Genomic DNA, 14,111 nt, shown 5'->3' on the forward strand with positions numbered 1-14,111 from the left:
CCATGGTATGGATCGAGGGAAACCATAGTATGAGACCCAGATTCTAGAGGTCCGTTTGGTAAATCTACACTTTAACATTACAGCCATCACTAAACCTATGTAATCAATGCCCAGCCTCCTCATTTTTCATTCCTGATTTAAATTTCTCTGTCTTTAAATTTCATGTTTTCAATTTTGCCATACCTTTGGATTTTGTTATATTCTTCCTGAGTGGAAGAGCTATTTAGTACCCTGTGAAGGTACTTAAACCCTGTAAGCAATCTTCATCTGATAGAATTAAGGCAAAGAATTCTTTGTATCTCTTGCTGTTGAATACTTTTCCGGGTCTTTGTTTGTATTTGGGAATGCTCTTTTATCCAATTTGTTTGTGTATAGTGATTGTATGTTTACAGTTCAGTTTAAATAATCGTATCTAATGCATGTCTGTTTTTTAAATTCAGAGGGGGGTGTGTGTGTGTGTGCACGTGTATGTCATAATGTCCTACCAGTTTTACATTTATCTGGAAAGCTAAGCAAAACTACTTTCTTCTTGTTATTTCAATATGATGTATTTTCCCTACATTTTCCCCTCTCAGCATGGAAGACCTCTTTGCTTTATCCTCTACTCTGAGAAACACCATGGAAAATATGGTCATGTGGTCTTAGAAAGTAATGCTAATGGCTGTGTTCAGATTTTCTTCCATCATCATTGTAAAAGGTCTTTTATATGAAAGCCTACACCTGCATTTGGACCTGGTGGTGTTGTATGAAATATACTATGCTGAAGATGACAAATTATTTTCTGACTCTTATGGAATGTACTTTTTTCATTTTTACAGAGTACCAAGCTGCCATTTTGCATTTAAAGAGGGAACACAAAGAAGAAATTGAAACATTAAAGGTATACTTTTGTAATTAATTTTTTTCTTTCCCTGACTCTAGTGCATTTTACAGATTTAAGTAGTGCAAGCATGTAATTTCCATCAAATATTAAGAATTTAATTGTTTCTTTCTAAAAGTTGTTTTCAGTTGACTGCCAACTCAGTTAAAATCAATCGAGTTAAAATCCATTCATGCAGTCATATATGATGGCAAAAAGCAGTTTTACGTGTTTCCCCTTTGTAGTTTTGCTTATTGTTGTACTCTTAAATTCTTCCCTTTAACTTAGCAGTGTAGTGCTTTTGCATTTGCTTATTATATTAAAGCATCGGCATTTAACGACTCGTTCTCAATGAAGCATACTTATGTAGAAGCAGTTTTTTGCAGTTTTAGACAGAAAAATAAGCATGGTAATTCCATTTGTGAGACTCGGAAATTTTGTACTGAGCATTCTTTATTGTTGTCTGGTTTTGTAAGTGTAAACTTGACCAACTGTCTAGTTTTCAAAATCAGAAGTAACGAAGTTTAATATTAGAACTCACTTTCCCTTGGTGTGATTCACTCTGCTAAGCAAATGAAATATTACAAAGAAGTGTTTTTATCATAAAGGCAGGAACTTAAATGGCAGTATAACTTAAAGTGACTTTAGTGAGCAGTCCTAGTTTAAAGAAAAATTAACATCTTCATTTTCTCGCCAATTGTGATATATTCTTAAGCATAGCTGCACTGTGTTCTAATACAGGTCCATATGCTAAATCTTTAGTATTCAAGTCATCAAGTACAAAACATTCCTTATTTTCTTTGTCATCATTAAGGCAAATAGCGTGGAAAAAAAAAGATCTACTAACACAGAGAGTCTGATATTCCAGTATATTCATACATTGACCATGTCACTAGGCATATCACATACAGCAATAATCGTACTAGTACAAGTACGGTATTTGTATTACATAGAGTATTTATGTATTCGTATCTGCACAAGGGCCAAAACATAATGGAATTAAAACCTATGAATTTGAGAAAGCTCAGTGAGGTGGACAGGACAGGCAAAGAGTCTCAGGTGTGTGCAGCATCTTTTAAAATTCATCACAGGGAAATGCAAGCTAGCACTAACGTAAATACCACAGTAATATACAGTGAATGTTATTAATAATAACCCTTACAAAGAACAGCATAACTTTGCAATGTAAGAACAGTAGGTGAATGCAAGGGAGATTTATTAATTTTGAGAGGGTATTTAAAGAGAATACCGTCATGGTTTACCCCAGCTGGCAACTAAATGCCACACAGCCACTCACTCACCCTTCCCCACCCCCGGGGAATGAGGAAAAGAGAATTAGAGGAAAAGGGAAGGAGACCCGTGGGGTGAGATAAAAACAGTTTAATAATTATAATATTAAGAAATTAATATATGTATGTATAATGATAATAATATGTACAAGCAAGTGATGCAAAGTATAATTGCTCACCACCTGGTGACCAAGGCCTGTCCCGTCCTGGCTAACGATCCCAAAACAGATATTGGAAACAGTAGAGGCAGAGGAGACAGGCACTGGCAGGTATCCACTGAAAAATTGCACATCTCTCCAATTTCATCTTTCATAAAAAGAGTTCTGTTTTCTATAAAAGTACCTCTGAAAGACACTGAAGGAGAAGATGATTCATTTATTTGCTTCTCATAACTTCGAATGATATAAACATTCTCTTTTAAATCAGATTATTATTCATCTGGATTATTTGAGTTTTCCTCAGATATGATCATGTTTTAATGATTAATTGTGTTTATATGTTACCTTGTTTAGTAGTAAGGAAATTGTGAATAGGCTGTCTCCAGAAAAGTGAAATTGTGATGTAACTTTCACCACCATAAAATCTTACCATTTTATATATGTATGTAAATATAATTAGAAATAAGCTAAAATACCAATATTTGCTGTCTATGATTAGTAGAAGACTTATACACTCTTAGCAGCAATGTCCTACAGATCAGGTATTCTTATACTGTATGCATTTGGTGATTATTTTCATATTTGGTAGTGTTGTATCTTCCACTATGTAGTTCCAAAGGCAAACCATAAAAGGTGATACAAATGTTTTATACGCCTTGTAGGTAACAATGGCAAAGTGTAAGGTCTACATCGTGGTGATCAGAAAAATAGTTGATTCATAAAAATAATACTCAAGTTAATTGTATGCAAGACACTGTTCAAACAAGATTTTTGGATTTCCATTTTGGAATTACTCACAAGTTACTGTAGACCTTGCACAGAGTTCTGTTTGTAAGACTGATGATTCCTGAGATATATTGTGATTTTTCATTTTACAATATTGAAGGACATAAAAACTTCCCTACCAAAGGCTAGTTGAAGCAAGTGTCCTGTCCCCAGCAGTGACCAGCAGTGGGTGCTTAGAAAACACATGTGAGAAATACAGAGCGTAAGGGTAATGCCTACTTCCTTTATGGTGCTTTTTGTTTTGATTTGTGTTTTCTTGGCAAGTCTGTGTCTTCATCATCTCTTCCTTGTTGCTTCTACTACCACTGCCTCCATGCCCTTTCTTTAACAGTGTGCTGCTTGATTTTTGGACCTCAGCCCAGCCTGGTGTAAGGCATCAGGTTCATAAAAGATGCATAGTGACTAAATTACTCAGAAACGTTGCCCCAGGATACCCTTTCCAGCAATTAGTATTTTAGGGCTTTCCTGAGACAGTCTGCACACAGGTTATGGTGTATAGCGATGAATAAATTATAGTATCACATGCTTCCATGACTTCTGAATGCTGTGCCATCTGAGTAGTGATACTGTTTTTTTTCTGTATGTCCTTGGCAATGAATTGCTTGTACTAGAATGTGACCCGTCATAGATGTGTCCTTTTTGTTTGTGCAGTTGTTTTGGAGCTGTATATTTCTCTGGAATGTCTCGAACGCCATGTGAAAATTTCTGTATAGTGCCAGACTCATAATCTGAAAAACATTTAGGCTGAAAATATTGAATTGCTATATTCTTAATATGTCCTGTGTCCAAAGAAGGTCAACACTAAGTTATTCATTTTACAAAGAGAATGTCAAATTTTAGCGCAACATGTTATTTTTCATAGTGCTGCTACATGGTCCTGCTGCTTTGGTAAATCATCAATTGTTAGTTCTGCCTCTAAGTTTTGGCAGTTTTCTAACTGAAAGATGTAATTTCAAACTTTTTTTCCCCCTTTTTTTGGTAGCCTATTATTTTAAGAGGTTCTTTCTCCTGTGTCTCTGATGTTCAAACATTTTAAAGAACATTTTTTTTTCTCCACTTCTCTGTTTTTAGCCTTTATTATTTTGTCTTTAATTTCGAGGGAATTTTTCCTGCATTTTGTGATTCATTTAAGAATTACTGCTTTTCCCTGAAATTGCTTCAGTCTGTAATATTTAACTATTACAGCAAAGGGACTTGTTTTTTGTTCATTCTTTATGTTACCTGCCATTTGCATTGGTAAAAATGGAATGCATTGGAGAAGACCAGACATTGTCTGTATACCGTCTTTCTTGTGGCTTTTCATTATTTGAAGGGAAAGATATATTTTAAGATAAAAAAATATGAATTACTACATATTGCTGTACATATGGAACTTTACATTATAAATTTTCATGTGGGAACATGTAGGGAAGTAAAATTGTGTTTTGATTTAGTAATAACTTGTTCCATTTTGGTTTTTTAAGGGTGTAACAGAAAAATGTGGTGGTAGATATTTCAACTATTGGAAATGCTTGGTTTAAATGTGATTTTGTACTAGATGCTGATGGAACCTACAGGCAGAAGTTTGTCTGAACCAGATCTCTTGCAAACTGATCCAAATCCCATGTGTTGTATTTATGAAGAAGGTTGATCATCATACTTTCTCTGTAAAAGATTATGAGCAAGACTCTTATTATTTGTTATTCCTAAAATGCCTAGAAAAATCTTAAGAAGCCCTGGAAGGTATGTATAGGGGAAAGATCTCAAAAAGTTATTAAACTGTCCTCTTGTCGTGGGTTAGGCCACTCCAGCAACCGAACCCCACACAGCTGGTCGCTCACCCTCCCCCACCCCCAGGAATGAGGGAGAGAATTAAAGGAGAAACAGGAAACCCGTGGGTTGAGATAAGAACAATTTAATACAGATGATTTAATACAATGTAGGTGCTCACCACCCCCTCGTATGCGCAGCCCGTCTTGTCCCGAAGCTGCAATCCCGGACGAATGTGAGGCCCCGAAATAGAGAGGGGCAGAGAGAGAGAGAGTGCTCCGAGAGTGGGAGTACTGGGAGAGAGAGGGGAAAAAAAAAGGCAATAGAGCAAAAGTGCAGCAAGTGCAAAAGAGGCGAAAGAGCCAAAGCGCAAAAACCCTTCTTTCTGGCTGACCCTCACTTTTATACTGGGCATGACGCTGCATGATATGGAATACTAATTGGCCAGTTTGGCCCTCAATCTTAAGTTCCACCACAAATCACCAGGGGAATCGTGTCCCCCTTGTCCCAGCTATGCTCCCCCCTTATCCCGCCGTGCTTCTGCACTCCAGCACACTGAAAAGTCCTTGGAGTTTCACGTCCAACTACAAACATCAGCTTGCTATCAGCATTCTTCTCAGAGCGAGCCTCTGAGTAAAACCAAAACACGGAGCTCTTCTAGCTGCTAAAAAGAAGAGCTAACTCTGTCCCAGCTGAAACTGGGACACCTCTGAAGGTGAAGGCAAGCAAAGCTATCCACAATCTGTCTTGAAACCTGTGTATAGTGGCTCGTGAGTGATCTGTTTACTCTTTAGCAATAGAAAGTGTCCTATACTTCTGGACTGTTTCTTTTGGAAGTTATTTTTTTCCTTGACTATGTGAATGAGATTCCTAATGGATTTTTATTCTTTAGGATTTGTTATTGCTGTGTTCATTTCCTGTAAAATTCATATGGAATAGCTAGAGTACAACCAGAGCTTTACACATACTGCCAGTTTGAAAGGGTTAGTGCTGACTCTGTAGATAGTTGAAGTCACAGCGAATGTAGCAGTCTTGAAGGATGTAAACCAGTCACTGGATAGGGAGGGTGAATGACAATATTGTGTTTATTTTATGTTGCTGTCTTTATGTTATCACAGTAACTTGAAGCTTTGCTCTTTTTTTTCTTGATGTCACTTGAAATCAATTCTAGTCATGTGGCGTGCATATTAATTAAATTAAGGTCACAACATTTATGACACCAGGTGAATTATTGATGAATCCGTACTATATCATATTGCATAACAATCAGAATAATTCATAACGTCTTTTAATGGATTCATTAATGTACATAATTTAACTGAATCATCCACATGAAGGTAATGTTTAGAGAGGGTAATATAGTAGAGAGAAATACTTGGGTTTTACCCATTTATCTTTAACTGAATTTACTAGTTGTTGTGTTCAAAGCATTTCTTGAATTTTTAACGTATGATTTACAAAAAAAAAAATATTAATAATATATTTTTTAAGACATTAAACCACTTCTGTTCTCCACTCTTGAATTTTTTACTTTTCCTGCTCCTGCCGCTAGATGTCAGCTGAGTCTGTCAGAAGAAGTTCCCAAAGCAGGTCACAGCTTCCCTGTATGTGTGCGATACTTCCTTCTAAACTGAGAGACTATGTGCGGTGGTAACATCCTGCCCACTATTTGTGGATCTGGCAGTCTTAGTTTTATGTTAAAAATTAGCTTTCACGTTACAGAACTAGAATCGATGTTACTCAATAGAAAAGTAACAGCTGTCATCGCCTTAACAGTATTTTTCCCTACAGAGCCAAGTCTACAGTATCTAATAACCAATAAGTAGATGACAACAACTTAACATTAAATCAAAATATTGTAAATGGACTGCTTGCTTCTGTAAGGAAGGAATTAACTTGAAGGCAATATTCTGATCGCAGTATTTAATAGTTAATTCAACACATGGATGCATAAGGGTGCTTTTTTCTGTAAGTTCATTTGATAAAATGATTTAAAAAGTTAAGTTTTCTCCCTAATTTCTTCTTCTTCCCTTTAGCACAAGGGTACCAAATATCCCTTCATATTCAGTTACACATAAGTTTAATACTGCTTTTGGAAGATAGAATCAAAGTCCTAAGCTGTCCTATAATTCAGTACCCTGTGCTTGGATCTTTCTCTCTGATACAGGTTATTAGGCTTCCACCAACTCGCTACATCTTTTACGTATTCCCAAACTGAGAATAATAGGGGTTTTAGCCATTAATCACAGTTTTTTTTAGTAATATTACTATATGTTATATGATGCACATTATATAATATAATCTATAAGAAATAATAATAGATATTTAATGCAAAAATATGGACTATAGATTGTAAATTAAACAATAAATTTTATATAATAAAATAATATTTCTTCATCTCTCAAAGTATCTCCTTGCAAATCTTAGAAAGAAATACCTGTAGTTACATCTAACACAATTATGAACGTATTATTGAAACTTAAGAAATAGTGAATGGTAATGCACTTGGTATGTAAATGCCTGTGACATTATGAAAGAACAGGCTGACCTCATTTAGAGAAGAATGTATCATGGAGTGTTCATAGTGACGTTTGTGGTCTCCTTAGTAATGTTTGTATTTTTGCAAAGGTTTCAAGAGCTGAAATGTAGAAATGGGTAGAAAGTCGTTTCCTTTTCACAGAAGAACTTGCTTAACTTTGAAAACAATTTCGTATCATAAATCGAGATTATAGACGAGAGCCTTGAAGTGCCACAGAAAAAAGGTTGAAAAATGTGGAAGAGAAAGGAACGTGAAAGGGAAAGTCATAGCACGAGTTGAAATTGTCTGATAATTTCAAAATGATTCATTTTTGCTTTGTACTGAGACCACAAAGGCATAGAAACATCTTCTCAGTTACTGAGTGAAGTAATAAAGCTTTACCTGTATGATGACCTTTTCATTCTCTTACAAATCTGTTTCTACATCTCTTATACTTCACAAGACCTTCCCTGGCCCTTTGCGTTTTCACTTTCCCATTCATTTTCCCTCACGGTCAGTGCACTTCCAGTTGCAAATGGTTCCATTACTCTTTAATTATAACATGGTATAACAAAAGATGCTGCTTCTCCCTGCTACATTTTGAAATTTGTAATTCAACTGGGAGGCAGTGGTGAATAGTTTTCAAAGCTATTGAATGCCAGAATGTTTATCAAGAAAACCTCTTTTGTAGAGGTGGGTGATATCACTTTTATTTTGACAATTTAAAATGTCTTTTCTTATATGTAAAAGTGAAATTTCATTTCGTCTTCAGAAAGAACATCAGAAATTAGATACTTTAACACTAAATCAAAACATTTTTAAATATTTGAATTTTTCAAATCTTCTCTTTTGTAGTTAGTCTACAGTTTTTGGAACAAATTTAACTGAAAAATTTCTGACCTGGATGCTCTTAGGTAGAGATCTTTATCATTCATTTCTGGAAAAATGGCATTTTTATTTTATTTTTCCCCCCTCAGTTTTGTGTGTGCCTATGTGAATTCTTGCATAGCATAGGGACTTCACAATTCGTCAGAAGATAAATTTATCTTTGCAAGATAGAATGCATCAGTAAGGCAGATAGCTTCTTTGTGTTCTTTGCTGGATTTTCATGTCCCTGCATGGACAAATAGAAGAAAATCTGTATCATGTATGCTTCTATCTGGTGGAGTTGCAGCTCAAAGGAGCAGCCAAGGTCAGCAAGGGTTTATTAGTTAGCCTTTCCTAATGAGCTGTTCAGACTTTTCAGCTTTTCCATGTGGTGTTGCTGAGGAAGGTCTCCCAGCTTGTGGTTAATTATTGATACTACTCTTGCCTAACTTGAAATGTTTCAGTATTTTGTGCATAGCAGCTAAATGTATGGTTTCACCACTGTGTGTGTACTGTGTGTCTTTATGAATCTTCCTCTTGGCTACGTTGTCCTCATGAAGGAATTCTCCCTGTTCAGTGAGGAGCCTCTCTGCAGTGCAAGACAGTGAAAATATAAAAATTGAGAAAAGTGTAAAAAATATGAGAAGGAAGAGACTGAAATCCTATGAAATTGCATTAAAACATCAATTTCATACATCTAAGGCTCCTAGACAATGGGAGCAAGATTGTCTTTAAAATATGTATTGTGCGAAATAGAAAAATCCCAGCAGGAGAAAAATCACCCCAGAATGAAAAATTTGCATGGCCATTGTTAGAGAAGGTGCAGTAGCAGACTAGGGAATGACAGCAAAGGACAAGAGCAATAGAACAGTAACTTTCTACAGGGTGTGTACAAGCACACAAAGAGCTAGCAAAAAGTGCTTTTTTCTCTTTGGAACCGCTTGTTGGCAATTGCATCTTCATTCAGAAAAGAAACTTGGAACGATTCTTCATGGTGTATGAAGATATTTCCCAGTTCAATGCTTAATTATCTTTTAAGAACTTGAACATTATAATGCCTATATTCGTGTCATACTCCATAATGAAATTCTTGATGAAGATTTAAGTGTCTCTGCTGTGCTCTGATACTTACTTTATGCAAAATTCTCTCCCTTCTCCTCCTCCATTGACTTCCTTGTTTTTAATGCAATGGGTGCTTTTGATCTTTATTTCCCTTTAATCATATGTTTACATTGTGATTGTTTTCTTATCAGATGGCTTGAGTATCCAGGAAAACTCTCTTATTTCCTTGTGTTGGCGTTTTTTCTCTGCTACTTGCCATGTCTTATATTGCCACTCTGTTATTTTCATCAATACAATTTCACTGTAAAAACTTGGATTGTTTAGACTTCATGTCAGCTGCAGAATGCTGTTAATTCCACATGTTGATCCAAGGATTCTCCTGTTTATTTAAGAAGTTACCACAGACCATATTCCGTATGCTGAATACAGTGAAAATCTCTTTAACTCTGTTTCAGCACGTGGGCATAGTATTATATAGTTAAAATGTGCATAGAGATCAACAAGGTAATTTATAACCTTAAAACTTCAGCAAGACTGAGCTCCTGCTCAAATTTAGACACATTACAAAACACTCTGCTTAATTAGGGCTAAAATGAAACTCTTCTAAAAAAAATCATTATAAACCCCTGCGTTTGTCATAGTTTGTGAAAGTTAATTTATCTGGTCACCTTGAGTAAATACATTATGCACTCAGGAGAATGAAGTAGAACACATACTGTGAACATGATGAAATTTTATTTTGACAGATTTGGAAGACCTCTGTAACATAGGAAACAATTGTCTACAAGAGGAACGAAGTGAGATATGATCATGGGTGTATAAAAGCCACTAAAAATTAAGTAGTATCAATGTTATCTTACCATTTTGATTTTCAAAACATGTACCACATGCCTCCTTGCCAAAATTGTCTGCTTTTTGAAATTTACTGCACCAGATGTTTGTTCGAATCTGATAATTGCAAGCCATTTCTCTGAATGAAATACAGAATTCTCTGTGGTTTAAAAATTCTGGCTCTAATATTCCTGGTTTTAGAACAGGGACAAAGTTGGCAAAGATGAACATTTTGCTGATAGAGGGAAAATATATCTGAAATTGGAAATGACAACTTTTGAAACAAACTATTTTTTCTCTTATTCAGTAAAGACTTCAGATTTTAGCAGCTTCTGACTTTGCAGATGTAGTTCTCATTGTACCTATTGCATCTTCTGGTGCTAACCAAATTTTTAATGTGCCATTTCCGCAAAGCCACCAAAGATACTGAAGCCACCAAAGTTGTTATAAAATAACACTGGGGCAAAACTAAGTTTCTCTGATTCATGGGTGCCACAAGTTACTCTTGGTTAGGTGGGGATCACCCTTCCAACAATGCTTTGAAACTGAAAGCTAGGAGCCCGTCTCCTGACCCTCTTTTTGATGATGAGGCAATGTGGAAGAAAAGCCACTGGAATTTGAAGCAGACTACAAAAGCTGGAAATGGAGATGTGAGGGGTGGAGCTTTAGGTAGAAAATGGTGAGTAGAGGTACTAGAATGAGACTGACAACTGGAGAGGGAAAGAAGTAATATGGAAGTTAAGACACAAAACTGTAGGAGATAGGTTGCAGATTTGCGTCTAGGCATCATGATACAGGTTTTACTTATAAGTGGACAATTTCCCCCAGAATACATATCCTAGAATGAATGCAGTCTGTTCAGTATTTAATTTTATTTTTGTTGGTCAGTGAGTAATACCCTCCCTTGTTTATTAATTAAAATGTAATCCGAATATAGATAGTTTGATTATGGATTTTCCAGTGTCACAAGTTTTAATTTGTCAGGATGTTTCATATGTATAAATTAGATTTTACAGTATGTATTCAGATAAGCATCTATTACTATTGTTCATATTTTATGCACAGAGACATAAGATACAACACATTTATTTGAATGCTTATGTTTGCATTTATGTTCATATCACAGTTCATTTTTGATTTATCATGCAACTATGAATCTCAAGATAGTTGCTCAGAAAATAAAGTGTGTCATTGATTAGCACTTGAGAAGCACTGACTAAAATGGCTTGTGACTCATCTTGCATGAGCTTTGCAGTTTGAGCAAGTATAGAACCTGCTTTTCTGGGTCAGCATATCATGCCTTTACTAGAATACTGTTGTGTCTCTTTCTGAGGTTCCGTGCTTTGTTCATTATATATCTTTCAACTTCAGCACACATGATGCAGAAGTCTTAAAAGCTTGCAACTTTTTCATAATACAGTTTTTAATTGTTGTCTGGAAAAGCTCCCATCATGGTCACTGCATGAGATACTGGTTCTATTGGAGAGAAAGTTTCTGCGTAGCTGCACTACATGGAAACTTTGATGGAGAGAGAGAAAATTAAGGTTGCTCTGGCAACTGCACTTGTAGATTTCCCTTTCGAGTCATTTACCAAAATTTTTTTTTAACACACTTTTGTGTACGCAATGTTTTCTTCAAATTCCATAATTTGAACATCTAGAATAATGTGATGATGCATAATTATGCATGTGTAAAAGACATACCTACTTTAAACTAGTGTATACTACTAGTTTAAAGTAGGTATGTCTTCTACACAATTACAGAATCATTTCCATATTTGATGTTATACTTCTGTTTGTCCAGGTAGATAAATAGATATATATCTTAGATAAGTATACTAATATCTTTATCTGCTGAGTATAGCATAAACATCTCTACAATTTTAAAAAGAAGACTAGTTATTAACACAGTGTTGGGTTTTCTGCTAAATGTTACCTGATTGGTGAATATTTAAAAACTGTCTTCTGATTTTACTACTAAAGTTTATGATAGTATCTGCAGAATTGGAAGCTTCATAGTTAAACTAAGATAGAAGTCATGAAGATAACCTTGTGTGTCTCCTCATACACTGTGCCTTAACAAGGATATCTGCAGTTTGAAGTTTCTCTTTAATCATTGTAATTGGGGCAAGTATTATATTGTCAATATGAAAAAAAAAATTCTATCATGAAGTTGTGAGGAAAGGAATAGTTTTATTTTTTTTTCTTTTTGTCCTTCTGTAGAAAGTGTGTAACTTAATGAAAACTGTTTTCTGAAGGTGAGGCTGAATGTGAAATTAACCTCTGCCTTCATTTCCTTTGCTATAGAGAAAGAGGTAGTATTTTTGTGGTATAATATATTTTGTTGAAGGAAGGACTGTTTCACCAAATAATCCATTTGTTTTGATGTGTTGAAGTCCCTTTCTATAAAATGTGAAGGATGTGATAATTGTAAGCATCAGAGAATTATTCATTTAGGTGACTATGTTCCTTAAAGTAAAATCGACCCTCTGGTATCTTCATATCTGGTGTCAAAAAGGCCCCAGAAAATTAATTCCCCTCCATAGCTAGGAAGTGGATGTCTTGCTACACCTCAAAATCTTTTAGTTGTTTTTGTTGCACATGTGAACTCTTTCTATATTGGTGGAGAGGCTAGTCATCTCCTGTGTAGGTATTAGAATCATTAGATAAAAATTATGTTCACACAGAATGAAAATCTTCTATTTGTAGAAGTGTAGAGTAGAGTTACTTAATTTTATAGCAAACTCATAGTACTACTTGACTGAGTATTTCCTATCAAAAAGTAGTATTTATTGTAGCTTGTTTTCCTTCTATAGATATGTAACTTCATCTTTTCTTACCATTTTCCATGTGCTGTACTTACACTGCTTTTTGCTTAAACTTTTGCTTCAACAAAATAATTGGTTGCAACTTAGCAGAATGTGATATATATCGTTACTTTCCTATGTAGTTACAAAGCTTTGTTATAATGGCTTAATCTTGGAGTCTGGTTGCAAAGAAGTTCTTTATACTGTGAAGCAACGTTGACAGTAAACTCTCCTTTCCTCTCTACCCACTCCCCGAAAGTAAAAGAAGAAAAGAGGAGAAAAACACAGTTGCATTACAATTCTGGCAACATCAGCCACACTAATAAAATCAAATTCAATGTTGGTTTACGACTTTGAATTTATGTGACTGCACAGGATCAAAGGATTTGTATCCCACTGGACTGCAAGGTCTATAGTTCATGGCAAAAAACTCATCAAAAAGAACATTTTAGTGGTAAGGCTTTTCATTTTAATCAGCCACAGTAATAAAAAAGCTGTTAGGTGTCCAAAGACATTCTCCCAAGATCAGAGACAACTTGCTCTCTACTACAATCAGTTTTCTTATTGGATCCATACTGCCTCTGTAGTTTTTTTGTCACTGAAACTTCATCTTCAACTTGTTTTCAGCCATTGTTTTGCATTATTTTCACATTTTACATGCTAGATCATTATATATATCAGTAGAAGTAATTATTCATATAATTCCCCTGGCAAATGAGAAATACTATAACTTCTTTAAAGCAAATTGTCATCAAAACAAGTGATTAACTAAAATAGAAATTTAAATACCAGTCTGTATTTTTATATATTGTGTTTTAAAATGTTTGAATAGCAATAATGTATTTTTTTTCTCCTTGGATATAATCTTTTGAACATCACCACAAAGCATAGGTGTTAGTATTTTTGTGTCTATACAGACCTAGGCTGTCCTAAGACAAAGGTAGTGACTGCAAGTGAGAAACAGAATAGAGAAGTAACTACAGTGTTTATGATAGGAAAGGCTGTTGTTATCATGTTTGAATTCTCCATGTTAATTGTTCAAGGTCCTAGTTCAACAGAAGTTTGAATTTTTAATATATGGTGTGGTTTTATTCTTTAATTAGCTTGGCCTCAGAGAAGTTGTATGCAATGTAAAATGTACATTTATCAGTGTTTTGCATGCTGACTTGCCTCATTCAATTCTGCA

The 14,111-nt window shown here is 35.1% G+C and overlaps 1 protein-coding gene across 4 annotated transcripts in view; it reads left to right on the forward strand.

Annotated features, from left to right (window-relative positions):
- Positions 1-14,111, forward strand: part of FMN1 (formin 1) — a 180,016-nt gene that overhangs the window by 67,287 nt on the left and 98,618 nt on the right. For all 4 annotated transcript variants that reach the window (XM_086613529.1, XM_086613530.1, XM_086613531.1 and 1 more), the window contains one exon: positions 819-880. In XM_086613529.1, coding sequence (XP_086469655.1) covers positions 819-880 — 62 coding nt within the window. The remainder of the gene's footprint in view (positions 1-818; positions 881-14,111) is intronic.

The sequence above is a fragment of the Tauraco erythrolophus genome, chromosome 6, assembly GCF_009769465.1.
Source record: "Tauraco erythrolophus isolate bTauEry1 chromosome 6, bTauEry1.pri, whole genome shotgun sequence".
Classification (NCBI taxonomy): Eukaryota; Metazoa; Chordata; class Aves; order Musophagiformes; family Musophagidae; genus Tauraco; species Tauraco erythrolophus.